This window comes from Gambusia affinis, linkage group LG06 (genome assembly GCF_019740435.1).
Source record: "Gambusia affinis linkage group LG06, SWU_Gaff_1.0, whole genome shotgun sequence".
In the NCBI taxonomy this organism is placed as follows: Eukaryota; Metazoa; Chordata; class Actinopteri; order Cyprinodontiformes; family Poeciliidae; genus Gambusia; species Gambusia affinis.
Window position 1 is genome coordinate 18,426,794 of NC_057873.1, and position 23,420 is coordinate 18,450,213.

Genomic DNA, 23,420 nt, shown 5'->3' on the forward strand with positions numbered 1-23,420 from the left:
ACACAACATATGCAGAGGAGAGGGCATTTATTATCCCAAGCTGATGATCATGTGTTTTCATCTGATTTTATTGCTTTACATTTGTCAGCATTAAATGTTTTCAAACTAGGCAGGAAGGAAGAAAAACATCTCATCAGATTTTTGGTATTTATTTATATCATGCTTCATTTTATTATATCACATCTATTTCTGTATGCTGTTTTTACTCATGAAATAAAGAAGAGCTGTATTTTAAACTGTTTCATTGTTAATGATCGATAGCCTAATATTGTTTGACATGTGTGCATGTGAGATATGTTTGTTGTTAGAGTGTGGGAGAGGAACAGGATCTTGAAGAACCAAAATTCCTTTGTAACTACCACCCCCTACTGCTGATCTCTACACATTACAAGGACTTGACTCATGATTGTCAAACCTTGGTATCATTGGTGGTTCCATAAGTTGCTTATTAGAGAACTAACAAAAATAAATGAAAGTATTGACTATTTGCATATATGCAAATAAACTGGGATATTAAGGAAATAAGCAGCAATAGTCAAAGATATTCAATTAGTACAGTGACAAAAGCACTTGCTGGTTTGGGATTGTATCTTCTTATTGAAAACATTATTTTTACTCTAAGTCCTACTGACATTTCTAACAAATCAAAGCTTTGTGAATTAAATTAGTAATTCAATAATTTATTCTTATTTCGACTATAAAAAGACATTATTATTTCACTGGCAAGACTTGTATAAAGAGGCTTTATGTCCTTCCAGTTGGAACAGGTGAGACAGGTTATTGGCTGTGACGATATGGGTCTATCATAATACATCGTGGTTTTTAAAAGATGAGTTTTAGAGGTAGAGATCAAATATCTTATAAATGATACTCTGTCACAAAGCAACTTACAAAAGATCATATGTTCAAAACTAATTAGTGCTTAGGGGGAAAATGTTTAGTAAAGTCAAAGGAATATGAAAAAAATTCCAAGTAGTGTACAACATGCCGTTAAATGCTTATTCCATTTTGAAAAAGAAAAAAAAATGCCAGAAGATGTTCCAACTATCTGAACTGCTTAAAAAAACTGCTTAAGAATGAATCCACTCAAATCTTAGAACAGGGGATCAGAGTTTTGAGGTCAAACAATGCCTCATGGTCGGTTTCTGTGAGGACAGTTTGCCCTTCTTGGTGAGAGTGCTGCGAGCGTCCCGTCCCGCCAGGAAGTAAAGGATGGGGTCCACGCAGCTGTTTGCGCTGGCCAAAGGTCGCGTCACCTTGTAGGCCACACTGGAAGCCTCCAGCAAACTGCAGCTGATCTAATGAAAACATATTGAATATCTGAGGAGTTTCAAACAAACTGTACGCCAATTAAAATCAGAAACAAGCTGGGGACTTACCTGTGATGGATTCACCTGTCTCAGGTATCTAAATGAATAGTAAAGACTTCTCGTCAGGTGAAAAGGAAGGAAGCACAGCATGAACATTGCCAGCACAATAATGATCATCTTCACAGACTTCTGCTTTGACTGTTGTGCCTTCAGACCGCCTCCTTCACCTTCACCTCTCTCATTAGCTCCCCAGTCGGGCTCCAGAAGCTTCCGAACCATGAGGCCGTAGCAAACCATCACCACCATGAAGGGCAAGACAAACATGATCACTGACACGACAGAGCTGTACACCAGGAAGTCATCAAAAAGCTCTGGGCTGGTGGTGTCATAGCAGATTCGCTCTGTCTTTGCATCCCTGGAGGAGAACATGCATAAATACATTCAAAGCTATAGACGCAAAATGGCAGACTGTTCAGGTTTCAATTGTAGACAAGACGTAAAATATAGTTTAATCACCTTGTTCTCGAAAAGTAGAGAATTGGAGCCTGGCAGACTAAAACACATGCCCACACTGCTACAGACACCAGCCTGGCCCGACGAGAACTGACCCAGCTGAGCGAGCGGACGGGATGGCAGATACCCAGAAACCGATGGAGACTGATGCAGCAGAGGAATAGAATAGAACCTGCAAAACAGATCAATAATTTTATGTTCTTCATAAATATTAATATGAGTAAATGTTCTATAACTTATTAGTAACTTGGTAAACATTTTCTAACTTTCTGGACATTTTAAGGATAAATTTTAATTTATAGGATTTTTTTTTTTTTTACGACTGATCAATAAAACAGAGGGAAATCTACATAAAAGTTGAAGGACTCTAACCATCAAGGAATGCAGTTTGAGACCCCTGGAAAGTCTATAGAATCTATAGAAGGCTAATATTAAGAAACTGGGTAGATATTGAAGCTATTATTGTATTGTTGTATTGTTGTACTGAATCTCCATAATTTATTGCACAAATGTGTTTGTCAGAAAAAAATATATAAAAATCCTTTAGTAGTGATTTGTGGATTCTTCAATAACAGGCCATTGAGATACTGTTAGGATTTCACCATCCCTTGTTGTTGATTAAATGCAATGCTAACACATATCATTATGTAGTTGTGATATTTGCCAGTAATATTTCATATTATAGCGAAATGGCAAGAATTAAGAATTAAAAAAAAAGAATTAAAAAGAATTTATTCGAACATGATACAAATATAAAAATAAATATGACATGATTTTTCTTTGCTCTACCACTTCCTCTGTGTATCACAGTTCAGATATGTGTGTGTTGTATCTTAGGTGTGTGTGACTTGGCCTGTGCCATACCATACAAGTTGGCATAAAACAGGAAGCGTATCAGCTTGCAGATCGGCTCACTGAAGGGCCAGTCGTTCTCGTCGGCATAGTAGAAGATGAGGAAGGGAAGAGTGAAGATGTAGAGTGTGTCACACATCGTCAGGTTGAACATGTAAATGGTGGAAGGCTTCCATCGCTTCGTACGGAACACCATCACAAAAAGAGCTGTGGCGTTCAACGCCAGACCAATGACGAAAACCAGGGCGTAGCTGACGGGAAGGAGAATGAATTTAAAGTCTTCGTTAAATCGACAGAGAGAGCTGGAGTTGGAGCGGTTGGTCATGTTGATGTGAGAGTAGGCCATGCTGATTGTGATAGCACCTGAGGGGAAGATTTAGACTGGTTACTTTGATATTCAGGCATTATTCAGAGGGCATGTAGTTACAGGAAATGTGCCAGTGTCCTAGGATGCTCATCTTGTTCTAATTCAGCAGCACAATTCAGAACAAATCATGCAGAGGGATGTTAAAGTTACTCAGATTGAGTCATTTGATTGTTGATTTTCTATTTTCTATTTGAGTGGGCGCTAGAATTAATGAGAGAAAAATATGAAGTCCTATAAAATTGTGAAAATAATCAAAATGATAAATATTATATGTGACTGTAAATATGGATTTAATTTAAATTCATGAATTTCTTTTGCTCTCCTGAATGAGTACAAAGATTTGAACATTTCAAGATGTGGGGTTTATAGGTTTTACAATTAAATGTAAGACGTTTCTTTATCTATTTACTGATTTACACAAATTATACTGTTGCAACACAATATTTATTGCAGCCGTATTCCCATGCAGATAATCATCTGTCACCCTCCCAATCTGCATGCCTAAGTCTTTGAAGACTCACAGCTGTGCAACAGAAGAGATAAATAACTTTCTAACTCAAACCAGACTCAGTTTCAAAACTGTTTGAAGACTTTGACTCCCGCAAGCAACGACAGTGCCTCACTCAGCTTCAGCTGGCATTTCTGTGCAGTGACCAGTCATGCGTTAACATTACACAAACACAATTTATTTATGCAAATATAACAGCAAACCATTTTCCTTGTCAGTTTGTGGAAAAAAAACCTGCAATTTTGTTGTTCTCTTTGTGTTTTCTTTGTAAAACGAATCTTCTGTTCCCCATGAGCGTTCCCCTCTTACAGTGTCCTCTTTGAAATTGTGGAAGGTTAGCTTTCCCTGACAACATTTAAGAATTAGCCACTTCTTATAAAATCTACCCATTTCTCCCAACTTCCAGTGTGCAAAGCAGGAAATATTAAGCACATGTAGCTATGTAAGAACATCCTGTACTTTCCAGATGAAGTAGTTTCTCACATAGATCTTTAAAACTGATTAAATTAAAGGGCTACTCACATTAAATGAGAGTTTTAGCGCTGTCTCTCCTAAGCGAGGAATCCTCAGCGTGCTGCTTTTTGGCAGAGTGTACGAGTAGGAATTTTGTGTCGGTAAAGAACTTGGAGGTGTGCACTAGACTGACGAGTTGCAGCCTGCATGCTTTACCCTGAGGGCTTGGAGACTATTTCTCCCATTTACAGCCTTAATCTGTCCAAATCTTTGATCTTACATGCATAACATTTCAAAAATATATCACATTGAAAGTCTAATTAATTTTTTATTCTGCCAAGACACATAGGGAAAAAAAACATGGATAAATGAAGGCAGAGTCCACAGGGGGCAAGAAAATATAAGAAAGTTGCAGGTGTGTATAATATGGTTAATACAGAATGTATTTCCCACAGATATATAGGAAATACATTAGAAATACATTAAATATGGAAATTTAATGTTATTTATAGAACATAAAATATGGACATTTATCTTCATTTTTGTCATACCACAATTAAGTAATCTATATAGGAACGTTTTATGTTTTGATTCTTTGTTAGAACAGTTTTGGCACATTAGTGTTATTGGGTTTTTTGTGTGTGTGTATTTCTCTTTAAAAATCTATAAATAAAACATAACTGTTTAAATTATGACTTTTATGAAAAGAATAACAAAGATGTAATTATAAACACAAACACTTCTTTGTTAGGAATTTGCTGGGATTGGTTAAAATTAAACCAGTCTAATTTCAAAGAGAGTGGTCTGATGAAGAGAGTTGTTTATAAAGTTGTTGGTGGTGACACTCCCCATCATCACAGTGCCTCCACCAAAAGCTGCTTGACATTTGTCAGTTTTTTATTAATACAAGCCACATATTCAATGCATTTTTTTTAATTAATATGGCACTATTTAAGATGACTTAAACAAGCTTTTCACAAGTAAATATGTGTATCCAAAAATTGCTGTTACATCAAAAATAAAATCAACCAAACACATTTATTTGCTTTTGGACTTTATTTATAAAGGATTTTTATTTTTATTTACTATTGCAGATTTATTAATTAGATATTGCATTCTGTCTTCTTTTTGTGTACACTTGATATCCCTATTGACACCGCTTTCCCACTTTATAGCTAAACTACTACTGTTACAGTTAAATGAAGGAACTATCTGTTTTTCTCATGAACCCTAATGGCAAAAATATCATCATTCCTGATCTCAATCTTCTGAAGTAAAATATTGTCCACATATAAAGTACAAGACTTCCAAATGGTGCTGTCAAATATCGAAACATGTTCACCAACTCAATCATATTTCTATTTAAACTTTTATAAAACTGATAAATCTTTGGCAGGCAAGCCAGGAGAAGGAAAATAAAAAAAACCAGTGTAGGCCAGCTAACTGATGTAACATGGTCTACTCATCCCCAAGGTGCACTGTTTATTGCAGCAAGAGTTTGTCTGCCCTTGATGTGGTGCAAGGTATGAAAATGTTTCTTGAGATTGCTTTATTCACTGGAAAACAAACAAGCTTTAACATAGGAGACACCGTGTCTAGAATATAGTGTATAAGTTCTGCTTTCTTACCTTAATTCGACCAAAAGAAAACAAACCATACATCAAAATAATTGTCTCAGTATCCTCTCGAAATACAATATCATCTAGAAATGAATGTCATCCATTTTCTTTCCTGCCTTGAGCACTAGCTGTAGATGTGTTTGGCTTCAATGAATAGCCCCGTGTGGGTGTATGTGAGGTGTTAATATTAAAAAGGAAGGTGAGAAGAGGCGCTTAATGTCTTACCTGCTTTTAGAAACTCTGCGCATTAATCATTAACTGTTCCTTACCCTTACATGTATGTCACCACAGAGGGCATACACCTTGCCTTTTCCTCTGTTAGCCAATATTATTATATCACTGGACTCATACTATGTGGTCAAATAATTTGATAATGGCTTTATGAGAATTCTTTAAACACATTTGCTCTGAATACCTTGAAATTAAGATAATCTGCTTTGGGAGAGGGGGAAACTTTTAGAATCAGATTAGTAAAAAGGAAGTTCTTTCCATGATTTCTAATACGTATTAACCTTGAAGAGCTTGGACCATTTTCTTTAACAAAGGTTACATTTCACTGTGAAGAAAACGTGGTGGAATGGGAGGAGTGGTTTAAACTGTTCTGAGGTATTATAGTCATATAATTGAGAGATTATGAAAGACAGTTTACACATAAACTTTATGTATCTTCCATTTTTGGTTTGGATTTTTTGTATTGCTTTTTTAATTAATAGCAACAATCCGTGCAGGGACATTTTTGTTACCTGACAAATAGATTTTAACCAGTTTTATCAAACTTTTAAAAAGTTGTGTTTAGAGCTACCCATCCATTCATCTGTTTTCTTTGCACTGCTTATCTTTGCAAAGCTGTACGGGGGTTCCAGCAGTCATTGGGTGAAAAGCAGGGTCAACCCTGGACAGGCCGTCATTCCATCACAGGGTAGCACAGAAGCACTCAGGACAAGAAAAAAATAAAATAAATAAAAAAAAACACACGCACGCCCACGCCCCTACACACACACTCAGAGAGAGAGGCAATTTAGAGAAACCAATTGACCTAACAGTCATGTACCTGGACTGTTGGAAGTGTCCAGGGATCTTTTTATGTGACCAACATGTTTCCTCTGATTGGAAATAGTAACAGTCCTGACAAGAATTTGAAGAAGATGGGAGGCTAAAGGCTAGTGATGGCACACAGGTCTTCCAACCTCAGAGATTTGGAGCTCATCACCCAGTAAAACTGGCTCAGACCAGTGAAAACACACACAAACCTGGTAAGCAGTTATAAGAAGGAGTAGATTAGGGGAGCAACAACAAAAATTTTTACACCACTGTTTGTGGATGTCTTCCCCTATTTATATTTTTCTCTGAAATTACAACACAAAATCTGTAACAGAAATCTGCTGCCTAAAATTTGGGTTATTTAATTGGAGAATTAGAGATAATATAATATAATATAATATAATATAATATAATATAATATAATATAATATAATATAATATAATATAATATAATATAATATAATATAATATGTTATATATATACATAACATATTATATTATAAAGAGATAAGAGCCCTTTTCATTGTGTATTTAAAAACGATCGATTTTTCCTTGATCGACTGCGGTTTCTTGTTGCTATGCAGCTCCGTCTCTTGCCTATTCTTCTTACTCATGCTCATAGACGTTCGGGAGCGAAAAAATAAACATACTTTTGTTGGATAACCCCGACATAAATTGCAATCAGTATCTCCATCAGTATTCTAGTCTTTATGTTTGGTTTCAAAAATATCTGCGGGCGCGTTAATCGAGGTCATGTCGGTGGAGAAACAAAAAAAATATGCTGTGCTGCTCTTGGTGTTTTTTTTTTCTACTACCAAACAGATATCACTGGTGTCCACATGGTGGCGCCGTTGAGCTTAATTTGCTGAAAACACTCTCTCCTTCCCTCTGCTCTTTCTTTCTCTGCTGCCTACAACAGTACAGTACGCTCTCGTAGCGGCAGCAACCAGCACAAGCGTGTGCAGTGCCTCCTCGTAGCTTCGGCTCTCAATAAAACTGGCCATTTATCATCAATCATGGCCGCCGGAGTACAGATTTAACTCTCCGTCTTCTCCTCCCTATCGACTTTTAAAGGAGTAGGGGGGATTTCTGTTTGAAGAAGACGAAATATTATTATTGGCCCCACACGGATTTGGATTTCCTCCTGGAATTACAGTACATCTCACAAGGGAAATACCATTCATGTCAAATCTCCAACATGCAGCCGCCGCCGAGGAAGGTGAGTGATTCCCAGGGTCCGTTATGTTTTTAGCTGGCAGCTCGCTCACACAATGACAAATAACGGTGTTGTTAACCTCAGAAGGAAGTAATTTATTGACCCCACACAACAAGCGTTTGTCAACACAAGGTTAAAGATATCAGATGGACGAGCTAGCATGGCGAGTTAGAAACCTTTATTGACATTAATGTGCATCTGTCCAGCCGTCAAAACGTCAAACCGCGTTAGCTACAAGGCGCTAGGTGGTCTGCTACAAGACGTTTTAAACAAAGCCCCACACTGCTGTATTGACTGTAATACCGTGGCTGTCATTTTAACGCGCATTGTTGTGGAAATAACTTTAAATTTGGTGTTTATTTGTTGCATTTAAGTGCACAGAACAAACCAAAGCCCCGTGTTGTTATTCTGCTAATTTATGTACGCTGTCAGATTTGTGACAGCTTTTGTTTCCAGAAGGTACAACAACAACGGGCTTTTGTCCAATGTGATGCATAATCGTTTTTACTTTAGCGAAAGAGTATAAATCAAACGAGGGTCACATTCTGTAAGGAAGCTGAGCTTGCAGAAGCTAAAAATCACACGCCAGAGCCAGGTCTGATGCTGACTTATTGATTTGTGTTTTACTCTAGAGTGGAGAGCCGTCTCTACAGCACTCTGAAGCACACAGCACTGTCTGTGAGCATCGTATTTAATTTGAAAACCAAAGAGAGGTCAAATAAGGAAGCTAAATACAGTGGAAATGGAGTTGTTCTTACAAACTTTAAATGCTTTGTTAGTATTTTTTTATTTTTTTTTAAACGAACACCTTCAGTTAAGCTTAGTGTATATGTAGAGCACCAATTGACAACAAGTTCATCTTAAGTCTTTTTCAAAAGACAAAATACATTATTCCAGTGCATTCCAGTAATTATCAGATTGAAATTCAGATTTAATTGCAAATCTGTTAGTTTCATCTGATTATAATGTACCCCTACAGTTGGTAAAAAGTATGGGTGCACCTATTGCTGTCTTCTGGACCTTCACCAGCCCCTTCTAATTTTGGACAATACAATTTTTCTTTTTCTGAAACGTGAGTAAATATAGTGACATAGTCATTGAGTATGCAACAGTGGGGTGACGAACATTTAGATGTGACCTGGTGCGCTGGTCTGTGAGTCAGCCCTCTGGCATGGGCGAGCAAAAGGCTGATTTTAAGAAGTTTGCAGAGGTAGATAAGACCAGTGGATAATATTGATTTCGGCTGACCGCTGAACTTCCAAAACTAAAGAAATCAGGCTAATTGAATCTTCACATCTGTGTCCTCCCTCAACCTGAGTATGCATATGGGGACAGTGGAAAGAAATGGTTCCCCTTTAACAGAGAGAAACCTCCAGATGAACCAGGCTCCAATTGAGGAACCATCACCTCAACCAACTTAAGGTTGAGTGGAAAGGAAGGAGACAAAGAAAAACGTAATGAAGCGTACCTCAGTACTTTTAATAGGAAAGAAAAAGAAATGGGGCACAAGTAGTTAATGGCAGTAAAAACTATGTTAAGGGATTCAACGATGGATAAACCAGAAGTACTTTCTAAATGCACAAAAAGGTAACACAAGATTAATGGCATCAATAGCGCCATCAAAAGCTCCTTCTAGTAAAGACACTCGGAAAGAAAGACATAATAAAGCACTGGGCTAGGAATGGAAGGAGAAACATAAAGAAAGCAAGTAGAGTCATCAACAGCTCTGTCAATGACTCCGTGCAGGAAAGAGATGGAGAAGCACTGGGGTGAGAATACTTTCTACTGGAAGAAAAGCTACACATATGATTCAAGTAATTAATGGTCACAACGGCTGCAAAGGTTTTGTTCAACAGTCCAAAATGGCTAAGCACTGAATCACTTGACTAGGAGTCATTTCGACTGAAAAGAAAAATAAAGAGACTATCAGAAGTTAATGTGCAGCATTAAGTGTGAATAACCCATGAATGGAGAGAGAGTAAAGTTAGCAGAGGGAAGAAAATTGGTCAGAAAGTCTTCTCTAAGCCTATCACTGCCTGTCTATAGAGTTAGGGTAAGATTACTTAAGCCACTTAACTATAAGCATCACCAAAAAAAGAACAAAAATAGGCCTACTCCTAAGAGTAGACTGGACAAAGACCAATGACTGGTTCTATTAGAGCTTGACTGAATGATCACCCTCTAGTTTCTGTTTTCCAAAGTCTCTGTTGGTGTTACGGTGAGCTTAAACACAGCTTCACTACATATTATACAGGTTGAACTCTAGAAAAAAAGCAAACTTGGAAATATTACGATGAATAAGTCGGAGTTTGACTATTTATTTTGATAAGCGGTAATGTGAGGGAGCTTTAAGTAAGCGCCTTCTATCACAAGCGCGATCATACTTGTGACGATGATGCCATGTTTGAGCGAACTGGTAATTTCTTTATTTCAGTTTTTCTTTTTTTTTTATTAATTGATTTGTATACTTTTAAAAGTGGGAAATGTCCAATTATGCCTTCTATTTTATTAGAAGGCAATGATGGAAATAAAGTACATGCATTTGTACACAGTGGGCAGTGACTGGAAGTATTTGTCACTGCTTTTTGTTATGCGGAGTCTTAAAGCAGATGCATGGTAGGCAGTGTAAGTCTGCCTGTAAGTCTCTGTGCAGATGTCTTTTAATTATCACATATCTCCCCCCTGTGCTTTTTAATGTGCTGCCTTTCTACATGTCAAATCATGCCCTTAAAACTCACCCACTTTACAAGGTTCTTTCACAAATGAGGTGACGGTGAGCAGAGGCCACTCTTTGCTGTCTTTTTAATCAATTTTATGTCAAAATTCTTTCAAGAATTAACGCAAATTAGCCAAAAGTACAGCTTTTTTTTTAGAAAACACTCTGCCAAGGTGGTTGACACACGCTATCCTTTCAGCCCACAGCTCCACGGCCAGAGTGTATCAGTGTTTGGCTGTTAGATACAAGTATTTTCTCCCTCCCACAGCGACACATCCAGCCCCTGAAGTGTTTTGTCTGGGTCTCAGCCCATCTGCTAACAAACTGAGCTATTTGAGCCCCATATATTAGTTTGATGTGACTTAAATTATAGATGGCTGCTTCTGGGTTAACACAGACTAATAGATTAAGAGCGTCTGTGTGAGGCAGAGGCGGGAGTGAACCCAGCAGAGCAGCTTTTTCTCAAAGATATGATGTATTGATTAAATATTTAGCTTTTTTTTGTTTTTCTTGCAATTTTAAAAGGACATTAAAAAAATAAATAAATAAATAAAAACGTATGTAAAGGAGTTAGTTGTGGAGTGTTGTCTGAAACACAAGGGGGAAATGTGAAAAATTACCTTCAGCAGATGAACGGTGTAAAAGTACTGACAGTGAGAAATGCAAAAAGTGAAGCAGATGCCCGACATCGGACCTGAGAGATGGAATATGCATCATTCAGTTTTCATGTGCTTGAACTTCCTCCAGATTTGCACATGTTGCAATCACAAACTTCAATTTATTTGGCTGTTTTCGAACAACACATTTATCGCAACGTGAAAGAAAAATTCCAAGTTTTCATAAATATATGCATTGTGCAACGTTTGCCCACCAGTGGAGCTACATTTCTATTTCACTATTTACAGATTAGCTTGCACACCAAGAAAACACACCTAGGAAAGTATTGTCTATCCTTCCTTTCTCAGCTGAGTCAGACTGGCTGGAAAGCATTTACCCTTCACATCACAGAGGTCCATTTTTGTTCTTTTTAAATCAAATTTGCCTTGATCCACAAAATGAAGATGACTTTTCAAGTCATTTAAGTACCTTCCTTTTAACATTTTGTCTTGTGATTGAATAACCATACATCTATTACTGTTTTGGGGGTTTCCAAATAAGTGGATCAAATGTTCAGAAACTTCATTTTTTTTTCTCTGTTGCACCAAATGCATTCTCTTATGACAAACTTTAAACTGATCTTCTTCTGATGACTTTCTTCATTCCACTTTTTTATAAAGAACAGACTAATAAAGTGCAGGTTTGTGGAACGTAAGGGCTAAAAACCATCGCACAGCACACTTGTATTCTTGTTTTTTCACTTTAAAAAAAGGTAAAATAGGGCATTTTAGTGTCCGAGTCTGGTATTTCTAGACACAACACCAATTTATTCATCTAGTTTAGAAACATTTTATGTCTGAATAATTTATAAGCCTGAGTTAAGTACCTTACCAAGCCAATTAAATAGCTCTCTGAAAATGGTTAGGTACTGAAATGAAAGTGGCTAAAAAGCAGCAGTCTAAAAGAAAATTTGGAAATACTTTTAGGGAGCCTGAAGAAATATTGATTAACAGCAGTTTTAAAGTATGACTAGAAATTTGAGTGTGAAAGTTTTTACTGGCTGGCTCAAAGTGTCACCCTCAGATGGAGGGAAATTTGTCAGGATGTTCAATAAAAATCTAGGAACCATAAGGACTGAAGTCCATTGTGAACAGGAAAGAATGTCCTATGCTTAAAGGTCTGGTTTACAATTTAAATAATTGATTGTAGGAGCAATAAAAAAAGAAATATCATTGAGGAATCAAATTTCTTTGGAAGTTGAAGTATTTTCCCAATCAAAACTCCATCGATTGGCAGCTTAGTTAAGATTGTCGTCGAGAGTAAATGTGTCACCTTCTTCCTCCAACCCACCAGCTATTGTTTCTGGTCTTTCCATCTCATTCTCTCTTCTTTTGTTTTCATTCATTTCCTTCCTTGCTCTTCATGTTTCATGTCCTTTTCTTCTCACACCCCGCTTATGTCCTGAGCCCCACATGACCCTCTTTTTTTTTTTTTTACCCCTCACTCCTCCTGTGGTTCCCTCTGAGCAATAGAAGGTGAAATCAAGTGAAGTGCTTTAGCCCGGTTAATGTAATGAACCACTCCCCCCTTATCTTCAGTGGAGCAGCTGATGGAGAAAAAGGAAGTTCCCTCTCTCTGCCTCTTTCTCTCTTTCTCTCGTTGTGTGTAATGTGTTGTTGATTGTTTTGTCTAGAAGCGTCATGAATTTGCCCACTGTTACCGTGGTGAATAGATGATGGAATTCAGGCCACAATGCTCGGTGACCTTCTCTGTTTGGCTGGAGATGTGCGGTTGTATATTAAGGGTCTGCTTTGTCCCTTAATAAAAGCAGGGACAAACACACTGTCCTGTTTTTAGCACAGGACAGTGTGAATGGATGTGGCTTAATCAGCGAAACCCATTTGTATGTGAGATTAAACTTTATGTATCTTTTTATGGCACTCAGTAGGGTCTGTCTGTTTCTTAATGTTGCCACCCGAGTAGCTTCTGTTTCATCAAATGGCAAAGAAACTGCAGTCATATTTTGTGAACCACATCTTTTTAGTCCAATATTTGAATTTAAATACCTTCAGATGCTGACTTTTTTTGATCCAGAATGTCTTTAGTGTTTTCGGTCAGATTAATGAATAAAGCACACAGTTATGCTACTACAATTCTTTAATTGATAATTATGTTTAACAGTCTTGTCCAGTGTGTAATTACTAAATCTGATCTACAGACTGTTGAGATGGAGACGCTAACCAAACATATCAGAACATACTGGAAGTAGAAAAAAAAAAAAAAAAAAAAAAGTCTTCGTCATTTCTAACCCCTCTGAGAGAAAAAAAAATGTTGAAAAGTCGCTTAGGGAACAAAATTAGACTTACTAATGGAATTTACCAAATCTTTCTGCCCTGAGCAAACATTGCTGTATGTTTATTTTCTAGATTATATATATTCTTACTTCTTATGCCCCTGTCTAGGGCTGTTTAAAATTTAAAAACAAATAATTGCACCACTATGGCTTTATATTGCATCAATACCTTGGGCTGCCAGCAGACTGCATGCTCATAGCAGACTTCTTTAGCCCCAACCTGTTGCTGTTTTCTACATTTTCATCTGGCTTATCAGAAGTTGCTACGCTTTGCCCTTGGTAACAAAATGACAATTTTGTCAGTCAGGATATATTTCCACAGATAGTCTACGTAAAAGGAAAAAAAAAAAAAATCAAAATAATAATAAGCTACACAGATAAAACTATAGCTGGTATATTTAATATGTTCAACAGTTTTACTTTTGTGCTTTTGCTTTTAAATCTTTGGTAAAACCGACTGAAGCCGTGAAGCTGAGTTATTTCAACTAAAAGATATCATATTGTGAATTAAGCTGATCGCAATTAATTAATTAATTAATCAATTAATCACATGATTAATTAAATTGAGCTCAATATTTTCCATTCTGACGATTAATATTCTTTGAAGGACAATTTTTTTTTTTCAGAGACATCATAATGCATTGTATTTATGATTTATATTGCATGTGTGTTTATATATATATTTTTTTTCATTGTTTTTGGTTGCTGTATATTGGACATTTGAAATGTTCCCCAGTTCCAGTGGGGAGTGTCCTTTTCAAAATTAAACTCATGTTAATTAAATTAATTAAGTTATTATTCCATTATCAATATACTACATAAAAATATTGCAATATTACAATATTTTCGTTTAACGCCATAAGTTCTGGGGCAGTTTATTGTCCAACAAAGTTTTTCTTGCTTGTTTGTGACAAGCCTAGTGTTATTCTAGAAGCAGCCCATGCCTCTTGAACCTATGGGCATCATTCTTTTACGTGTTTTATTTTGTGACTTTTAGCAATTTAATCTAAACCTCAATCCAAACAGGTGCAGTAATTATTACGTATTAAGGTGTCAATGTATGCAGCAAAAATACTGCATCTTTTAACTGTAGATGTTTTTGCAATCAAGACAGATGTTAAGAAATCCTGTTTCTCGTAAATAGTATTGTAATGAAAATCATAAAAAGAGAACTAAAAATTCTTGAGAAGGGTTATCAGTTGGTGAGTGAAAGTCAGAAGATGAGATAACATACCCCCAGGGAGGAGAGATAAGGAAATGATTAATCTCTATTTTATTTATTTATTTATTTTGCTGTTTCTTGCAGGTCAAAGTGACGCAGGAACTAAAAAATGCTCACACGGAGCAGATGACAAGGCTGCACTTTAAACATCAAACTGAATGTGACCTGCTGGAAGACATGAGGTATGACGGATCTCCGCTCTGCATGAGTCGCTCTAACACAATCCTCTGTCAAAGTATGAAAAGGGAAAAGCTCAAGCCAAATGGCAGATGTTTGGAAATCTTGTCGTCTGATTTGCACGGCAAAGACGTGCTTACACAGAAACGCAAAGAAAAACAGAAAAGGAGGCAGCTAAGGAATCAGAGGGAAGCGAGACGTGAGAAAGACATAAACCGAGGAGGGAGCTTGTCGTATTGTGAAGGAATTTCCAGCTGTCCTTTTTCTCGTCCATGCTCGTTTTCTTTTCAAAATATCAATCTATGTCATCCAGATCCTAGAATATTCTATACCCATTCGCACTATCATTCAATCTGTTTCTTTACTTTTCCCTCATGACACACGAGTTGACGGTTTCATCCGACAGCCGAATCTGTCTGGATTTAGGATAAAACCTCAATTCCCATTCTCAGTCTCAATTTCTCTGTTGACTAAACATTGATTACTTATGACAACAGCAAAAAAAAACTGAGCCTTTCTGCTCCCAATGCTGTCCTCTGCTCTGTCTCAACTCTCCCTCTCTCTCTCGGGAGGCAGCTCCAGCTGTTTGGGACTAGACTGGCCTGTTGCTGCAGGGGTTTTGGAGAGTGAACAAGGCTCAGGTCTCACTGGTGGGAGATTGTGAGAGCCAGTTAAACACATGCGACCACAACGTCTCGGTTGTGTAAGTCGGCGCGAGATCAAGCTTCATACCTCTGGTTAAAGAGCTCAAAACTTGTCCTTGTCGTCCTCATCAGTGTGAGAAAAAAGAAGGCTGCCTGTAGTGTTTTCTCAGTATGATACTCGAGCTTTTAATGTTTTGTAATTATTTGTGATGATGCACTTTGATGGTGGTAAAATGGGGAGCAGCGGGGTTTTGTGGTGATTGGGGAAGTCGTCCTTTGATTAGGTGGCTGGGGCCCGGGCCCCCGCAGTGACCCGCATCTGTTTGCTGTTTGTTTCCTTAAGCAAGTCATTATGGCTGTTGTCAAAAAGAGCCACAAATTGATTTTAATACAATTCTGCAACCTACTAGTGGTCACATTGATAGGTGCAGTACCTTGCTAAAGTGTTTACCACTAACACCTTTTCACATTTTGTCGTTTTTACAGCAGCCAAACAGAGTTTATTGGGATATTATTTGCTAGAACGACACAAAGCAGTGCATACTTGTGAAGTAAAAGGAAATTATATATGCTTTTTTTATTTGTTTTCAGCCCCTGGAGTCAATACTGTGAAGAACAACATTTTGTTACAATTATAGAGGAAAGATCTTTGCTCTTTGCAGACAACTTGTGCTAGGTCAGACTGGATGAACAGCATTTTGAACTGCAATTTTCAAATCTTGCCACAGATTCTAACTAGGCATTTGGTCTGCACTTTGACTAGGCCATTTTACATGAACAAGTTGTGATCTGAATCATTGAAGGTGCTGGAAGGTGAATTTTTGACTCATTCTAAAGTCATCAGCAGATTCCAACCAGTTTTCTTCCAGGATTTCTTTTAATTAAAAATCAAATAAATAAATAAATACTTTGATTAATAAATATGCCGTTAAATTAATTTCCCTATGAAATAAAACAAGATGTATATATATATATATATTTATATATATATATATATATACATGTAAAATTTTGTACTTTTTATTGCAAGCTCTTTTTATTTTATGTTCTTATATTCAGATGAGAGTGTGGAGTTTTCTTCCTGTTATTCATTAATTCAATTAATTTATGTTGGTTCTTCCCATAAACTCTCATGAAAATAAACTGAACTTTGTGTGTGTTAACGTGACAAAATGTGGCTGAGTTTAAAGAAGGTTTTACATTTATATTTAATGTCACAGTAAAGCTGGAGTGCATCCTTTTTAGGTTCTATGTTACTTCCAAAATATTGAATCTGTTGTTTTTAGTTTTTTGTTTACTTGTGGACAGTAAAACTGTTTGTTTGTTTGTACCATGCCTGCATATAGAAAAAAAAAAGGCTCATCATTTTCTAACTTTGTAAGAATTAATCCGATAAAGTATGGAGACTGACCTTTGAAATGATTGAAGCATACAGCAGGGCAACAAAACGTCTGGCCTCATGAGACATTTTTTCAGAGTTGAAAAGTGCATATTTTTCCACATGAAGAATACATTAAATGCAGCGCCTTAATCCCAAAAGCTGCTCTGAGGTTTTGCTGAGGTTATTTACTCTCATCAGACCACTGGGGAGCTTGAATAAAAACCCTCTCTGCACTCGCCCGCAAAATCTATAAGGTTCAGGACGACGGTGGAAGACTAAGCAATGTGGTGAGAAGAAAGATGAGAGAGGGATGGTGGTGTGTTTAATCTTCTGGTTTGATGTCTTGTGAAGGAATGGTCAGAAAAAGACAGGGAGGAGAAACTGATGTGCAGTCAGTGGGTTCAAGTTGGTGTCCTCAATCCACCTAAATCCCCCTATATACTCTTATATCTGACTCATCACCGTACTGCTGCTGACTGTTAAAATCAGCTCACAAACAGAACTTGTATGTTTGTATTCCTCTCATTTTGGTTACACTGGCATTCATCATGCCATTTCGCTGCCTTTCTGCACTGTATTTTATGAATGACAAGAACATGTTTTTCTGTCTTTAAAATGTTTTCAGCTCAAGGGAAACATTTTTTGAGAACAGTTGCACAACGTTTAAGTTTTCCTAACACATCAATAGTCATGAAATAATCAGTAAAAGCGCTAGTGTTGTAGCTGATGGTGCAGGATTTGACTGGAATCTCAATGTGATTCCCGTCCTGTCCCGCTGGAAGGGAATTATGAAAACGATAATTGAAATTTGCGATGCACACAGATTTATTGACCGATTCCTGGGAATTATCTGTGCATATCATTAAAGCGTAATGGCTCTCCATGCTGAGTAGTGAGATGAAGCTCACCAATTTGAACCCAGAATTCTCTCAGGGTCCTGTTTTGTGCGCCTCCCATAATTTAAATGCACGTGGAACAGAAAATCAAAACCTCAGATTAATGCAAAACTATTCTGGAAAAGCAATTAGGTAGGATTGTCTCTGTATTTCACAGAATTATGCTGCAGAAAACCTCAGCTGCTGCTCTAAACAGCAGAGGCCTTGTAACCGATAAAGTGCTATTAATCATAATCAGCATTAACACAGCCACCCTATTCCCATTTCACTTAAGTCCCTGTAAGAGCAAAGATTGATTATCTTTGGCTACACTGTGTAGAGGAATTGTTACACTGTAAAAGTGACAATCCCTGAAAATAGCTTTTTGAAATGAACGATGAGTCCATGTATCCACAGAGATCTGTCTAACAGGTTACATTTCAGCAGCTGTGACTGATCAAAGCAATGGTTGACTGTGATATTGTTCTGCTGTAGTTTGTTTCCGTCAGACTGTTGTATAATAATAATTATTTATTTGATGGAATGGGAAAATTGTGTAAGTTATTTGTTTGGAGCATTATGAGTTGGGTTTTTACTAATTGCAATATCTTTTTGTTTAACCTATTAGCTTAATTTTCTTAAATAATCTAAATGAAAAATCAGCAATTTTCTAAGAGTCAAATATTTTGCAGCAACCATTTCAGCAGATAACTATTAATGCAGAGTGTTTGTTTAGTCGATGTACGCATAAGTAACATCACTTTGAGTTTTCTTTTGTTTTCCACCTGTCGATTTAGAGAGCTTTCCTTTATAAGATATAACCCCTCTACGTTCTAGCAAAGTGTCTATGTGATCTGAAGAATCTCCCGCGCTGCGTCTTGTGGTGATCATGCAGTGTGAAATCACAACAGCTCTCTTCTGTCTCCATTTCCGTCTGTGACTCAGGCCGCTGATCTCAGTCAGTCTGCCGTTAACCAGTGATTTCAGCTGTTTCCTCATGGTTAACTCCTCTTTTTTTTTTTTTTTTTTACCAGAAAACCCCTTGCCCTCATTAAACTAAACACTCTTTCATCCTTAAGAACATGAACATGGAGACACTCATCCACTTCTTGGCCACTCTTTAAGCACTCAAGTATTTCCCATCAGGCGCATTCACTCTTTCTTTCCTTGTTTTGCACTTCTCGCACAGCTGATGCTGACATGATTTCCTGACTCATATGCCCTGCAGTTACAACGATGAATTAATCATAAGCAGAACCAAGCAGAAGAAGTGTTGGAGGAAACAATAGTGGAGGAAGAATAATAGAAGCAGAGAGCAAAAAATGAGACGAATTTAAAAAAAACAACCAAAAAACAAGAGTACAGAGATTAATAAACAGCATGAGCAGGTTTTAAGAAGTGGAATAAATCTGATGAGTACAACGTATTATTGCTTTCGATTGTTACAACTTTTCCACTGCTGTAAGAATGAGTAGTGTCATATAAACATGTAAAATCAATCTTGGGCATAACTGGCTGCCCATGTTTACAGATGCAATCTCTGCTGTAATGTCACCATGACATCATGAATGGTCTAGACATGCCCAGGGATCCCAGCGTGATTTGTTTGCTGATGTGCTTATTGTCTCTGGACTTGTCGGTTTCTCTCCTGTGCTTTTGAGTCACCTTACTAACAAAAAAATATAAAGCATTGAAACGTGAAAGAGAATAAAAAACAGGCAACATTAAAAGAAAACCATGAGAAATCCGTTTGCGTGGGTCAACATCTTGTCACAGAACAGTACCTAACTGTAGGATTTTATAAGAAGTGGTAATTGCATAGCCTTAGGAAAAATGGTTTATGTCCAGGAAGTCCTAAACTAGGGCTTTTCAAAGTGTGGGGCACCAAAGTTCTACGGGGGGTGTGTGACAAAAATTAACCAGATAAAGTAACTGAACATTTAGCCAACTTCACCAAGCCTATGTCAGAGACAAAATGGATAGATTTTTAGAACTGAATGCTTTGGTAAGGAGACAGTCAGGGCTAGCAAAATAAAAAGATGGAATTATATGATCATGACGACTTAAAATTTAGATTTTTTTTGGCCGGATCTGAAGATGCTTTCCATCTTGTAAGGTTGGATACACCTATTATAGAATATGTCTATCCAGTTACATGGGACAATAGGGACACTTCATGGCATTTTTGTTTTACTTGTTGAATTTAATTGCTAAAATAAATAAACGTTTGATGATACAGTGCAGTTTTATTGAACAATATCAGTAGATGTTTTAATCACCATTTAAGGGGGGAGGAGAGAAAATACATGTGGATATATTCCAAAACGTTTAAAACTTTTTCAGCAATTGTTGCATCTTGTTGATTGCAACCAAGAACGGAGGCTTTTTGATAACTGAGGACTGTTAGTTGGGAAAGGTGTGGTGAAACCTAAAAACAACTCTGACGTAGGTGTTTGTTTGCTTTGCTTTGAGTAAATGCACCGGTATTACGGTGTAGATAAGAACTGCTGTTGTCTGCTGATGAAGTCTTAATATAAATAGATTTTCAGGAAATAACGCACAATTATCACTTCAAGTGTGGCTCACATCTATTTCTGTTCAACTGCTAAATGGTAATTGCTGATCCCACACACTATTTATCAAGTTAAATAAAGTTCCAGTTTAAGAACTGCTATTTTAGGCTGCAGGTTTTGCTTTCAGATCACAAGGTGCAACTGTACAGTAAACATGAGATGCAGAATAGATAGTGATACATAAAAGCTCCTTGTATATTAACATGCCAAAATGTATGTCAATTATTTGTGGTGATTTTAATCTTTGAAAACATAGCTTATGGTTTTGGTTGTTATTTTCCCCAAATGCTCCTATAGCATAATAAAGATTTGGAAATATCTATCTTCATGATTAATGTCAACATTTAACACTTTAAAGCACTTTTAAAGCATCACAGTGATGCAGCTCTAATCAAAACCTACTCACATTGTCCTTGCTGTTCTTTTCCATCATCGCAATGTGATCATTTTATCATCACAGTCACTAAAAGCTATGTCTGGGGTGGGCGTTTGAATCATGCATAGTATAATATTGGTGTCCTGACTGTCATTTCAGGTAATACGAGATATAAGAATCTACTAAGTATTGCATCCAAGAAATGATTCTTGGACAATTGGGACTCTTGTCTTTGTTGGTGACGCCAAAGGTGTTGATTGTGAAGTTTAACAGAAACAAACTTTATTGTGCTGCTCTTCCTGTTTGGTGACTGTGTATTGAGTGATCAAAAGCAGGGTTGGACACAACAGACCAACAAAGAACATTCTTGCTCCACAAGGTGTGTTTTCTTGTGGAACAGGCTTGTGTGGCGCTGTGGCTTAGTTGGTTAAAGCGCCTGTCTAGTAAACAGGAGATCCTGGGTTCGAATCCCAGCAGTGCCTTTTTTTTTTGTACATATATACGTCACGCCTTTTTCCAATTTTCATGTGATAACTTTTGGAATAATCAGAATCAGCTTTGTGCCAAGATTGTGTGCCCAAGCAAAGCGTTTCAGTCTCATTGTTCTGATTGCTGCTCAGAAAATTAAAGCAATCTATAGAGCCTGGAGATTGTCTGGATGCATTTTGATGTAAATCAGTTGATCAGGCTCCTCCTATTTTAAATTTCAAGGGTTGTTTTACTTCACTGTCAAATGCAGGGTTTTATGTCACTTCCACATTTACCCTTTTGACCAAAGTATCGAAGTTGGAAGCTTTCTGATATTTGTTTTGTTGATCTGTGTTTATTTAGAGTGTTTGAAAGGAATTGTGTTGCTATAAAAGACTTGCCCCGTGTGAGGCTCGAACTCACGACCTTCAGATTATGAGACTGACGCGCTGCCTACTGCGCCAACGAGGCCTGTGAAGTTTCTCTTTCAGTGCTGAAATCCACATCCACAGCCGGATGTGTCTGGTGTGTCAGATTTCAGCTGATAGATACCGAGGGTGGGGTGAACTGAACATTAACTGCTGCGGCTGACTGGAAGCAGAAGCTTGTTATATATATATATTATATGTGCTTGACCTATTGAGTCGGTTTTCTACTTTCAGTTTGTTATTGCTGAAATCTGAAGTTGACCATGTTTGAAAAAAATTTGCTTTAACATGCCAAGGGAAACGTTTGACAAGGAGAACTGGCCTATTTGTCTGCTTTGTAATTTGCAGAGAGAATTGACTGTAATTATGCTGTCTGCACTGCTGTTTCTGTTTTTAATGCGTCTTCCTCCACTGCTTGAATCCTCTTATGCGTTTGGATTCTACATGCTAACATGTAATTGCTCGCGATAATACTTATAGAGCATAACACCTTTAAAATATCTGTGGATTGCCTTTAGTTGTTGATTTAGCACGCAACATACAGAAAATGAGTCATTGAATTTATTAATGTATTTGAGTAGGGCTTGCCTTTACTTCTTTAAGCTTTGTATAAAGTATGTTAGTTTCTCAAGTAATTTCATTTTTAACACATTGGCTTTTTTTTTTTACTTTTAAAGTGAAAAGACATATTTTCAGGTAGATTGGGAAATTGCTCATGTCTGCATGTGAAAAACCAAAAAGGGGACGGTGCTGTTTCTCCCCTCAACACATTTAAAAGGCTTTCTTTGCTAAAAATCCAAGATATTGACCCATTGGAGATAAGCTGCATCTTTAAGGATCTGCATCTTGTAGCCTTTTAGCTTGTAATGTTAACTTTCTTGGGTCTGTCACATTCAATTACGATTCGGAACTTTTACCAGGACCTTTACGCCTCAACTTGCATGTTGTGGCCCTGATTATACAATGTCTGTCAGCATCATACCATACTAAAATATACAAATAAATTTCAGAAAATATGTGGCATTCTATTGCTTTTATGGTATTGCTGTTTAAAGTTCTTGACATGTAAACTGCCAGGTTTCATTACAGGTATTTCTTTTCATATGTGAAATCATTGTAACAATTCTATTAAAGTTAAAAGGATGGCTTATGTGAAGTGCACACGTGTAGTCAGTGTCTGACCTGCCTGGACAGATCAGCAAGTTTGGAAAAAGGATTCTTGCTCTGTCTTTGCATCAGCAAGTCAGGAAAACTGTAGGCTGAGAAGATGATTTAACACAGTGATGAGAATCATGAGAAATGCTGCACATACGTCAGCATGTGCTGAATGCAATGAGACATTCAAAACCTTTTTTTTTTAAATGCACTGGGGCCAAGTGGCAGCTATAATTCATTTGAAAAGGGATATTTTGTTGGAGTGTGTGGAGGAATGGTTTTAGCAGTTTATCTGCTCTTTTTTGACAGAAATAGTTAGCTGTTATTTTTATCTTTATGTGCAATCACACTGAAATGTTGTGCTTCTCATGGTGAACATTCCTGAGCTTTGATAAGGGCGTCCATCGTCTCTGATGCCAGGATGTTTGTAACAGGGAGGGCATGAGAGCAGAGGTTGGTGTTTTCTTTTTTTTTTGTTTAGTTTTTTTGTGTGTTAGAGATGTTGTAGTTATTTTTAGCGCAATCTGTTTGAATTTGCTTACAACATTATGTTTAAATTTTTGAAGTTGTGAAACA

General features: G+C 37.2%; 2 protein-coding genes and 2 non-coding genes across 12 annotated transcripts in view; 2 read left to right on the forward strand and 2 right to left on the reverse strand.

The window, feature by feature from the left end:
- Nucleotides 1-1,022: 1,022 nt before the first annotated feature.
- The window catches only part of p2ry2.1 (purinergic receptor P2Y2, tandem duplicate 1), a 39,430-nt gene continuing 17,032 nt past the window's right edge, over nucleotides 1,023-23,420 (reverse strand). The window contains exons 1-5 of one of the 4 annotated variants that reach the window (XM_044119041.1): nucleotides 5,632-5,712; nucleotides 2,688-3,038; nucleotides 1,827-1,995; nucleotides 1,380-1,725; nucleotides 1,023-1,298 (exon numbers count right to left, since the gene is read on the reverse strand). In XM_044119041.1, the coding sequence (XP_043974976.1) occupies nucleotides 1,107-1,298; nucleotides 1,380-1,725; nucleotides 1,827-1,995; nucleotides 2,688-3,021 (1,041 nt within the window). In that variant the 5' untranslated portion in view covers nucleotides 3,022-3,038; nucleotides 5,632-5,712 and the 3' untranslated portion in view covers nucleotides 1,023-1,106. Of the gene's footprint in view, nucleotides 1,299-1,379; nucleotides 1,726-1,826; nucleotides 1,996-2,687; nucleotides 3,039-3,784; nucleotides 3,954-4,072; nucleotides 4,136-5,631; nucleotides 5,713-23,420 lie in introns of those variants that run through there. The other 3 variants (XM_044119039.1, XM_044119038.1, XM_044119040.1) reach the window with 3 other exon arrangements.
- LOC122832369 (F-BAR and double SH3 domains protein 2-like) overlaps nucleotides 7,508-23,420 on the forward strand; it is a 57,436-nt gene continuing 41,523 nt past the window's right edge. The window contains exons 1-2 of one of the 6 annotated variants that reach the window (XM_044119035.1): nucleotides 7,508-7,882; nucleotides 14,852-14,949. In XM_044119035.1, coding sequence (XP_043974970.1) covers nucleotides 7,862-7,882; nucleotides 14,852-14,949 — 119 coding nt within the window. In that variant the 5' untranslated portion in view covers nucleotides 7,508-7,861. The remainder of the gene's footprint in view (nucleotides 7,883-14,851; nucleotides 14,950-23,420) is intronic. The other 5 variants (XM_044119032.1, XM_044119034.1, XM_044119031.1 and 2 more) reach the window with 5 other exon arrangements.
- trnat-agu lies at nucleotides 21,202-21,275 on the forward strand. The gene has a single exon. It is a non-coding gene; the product is annotated as a tRNA-Thr (tRNA).
- Nucleotides 21,660-21,732, reverse strand: trnam-cau. Its single transcript has one exon. It is a non-coding gene; the product is annotated as a tRNA-Met (tRNA).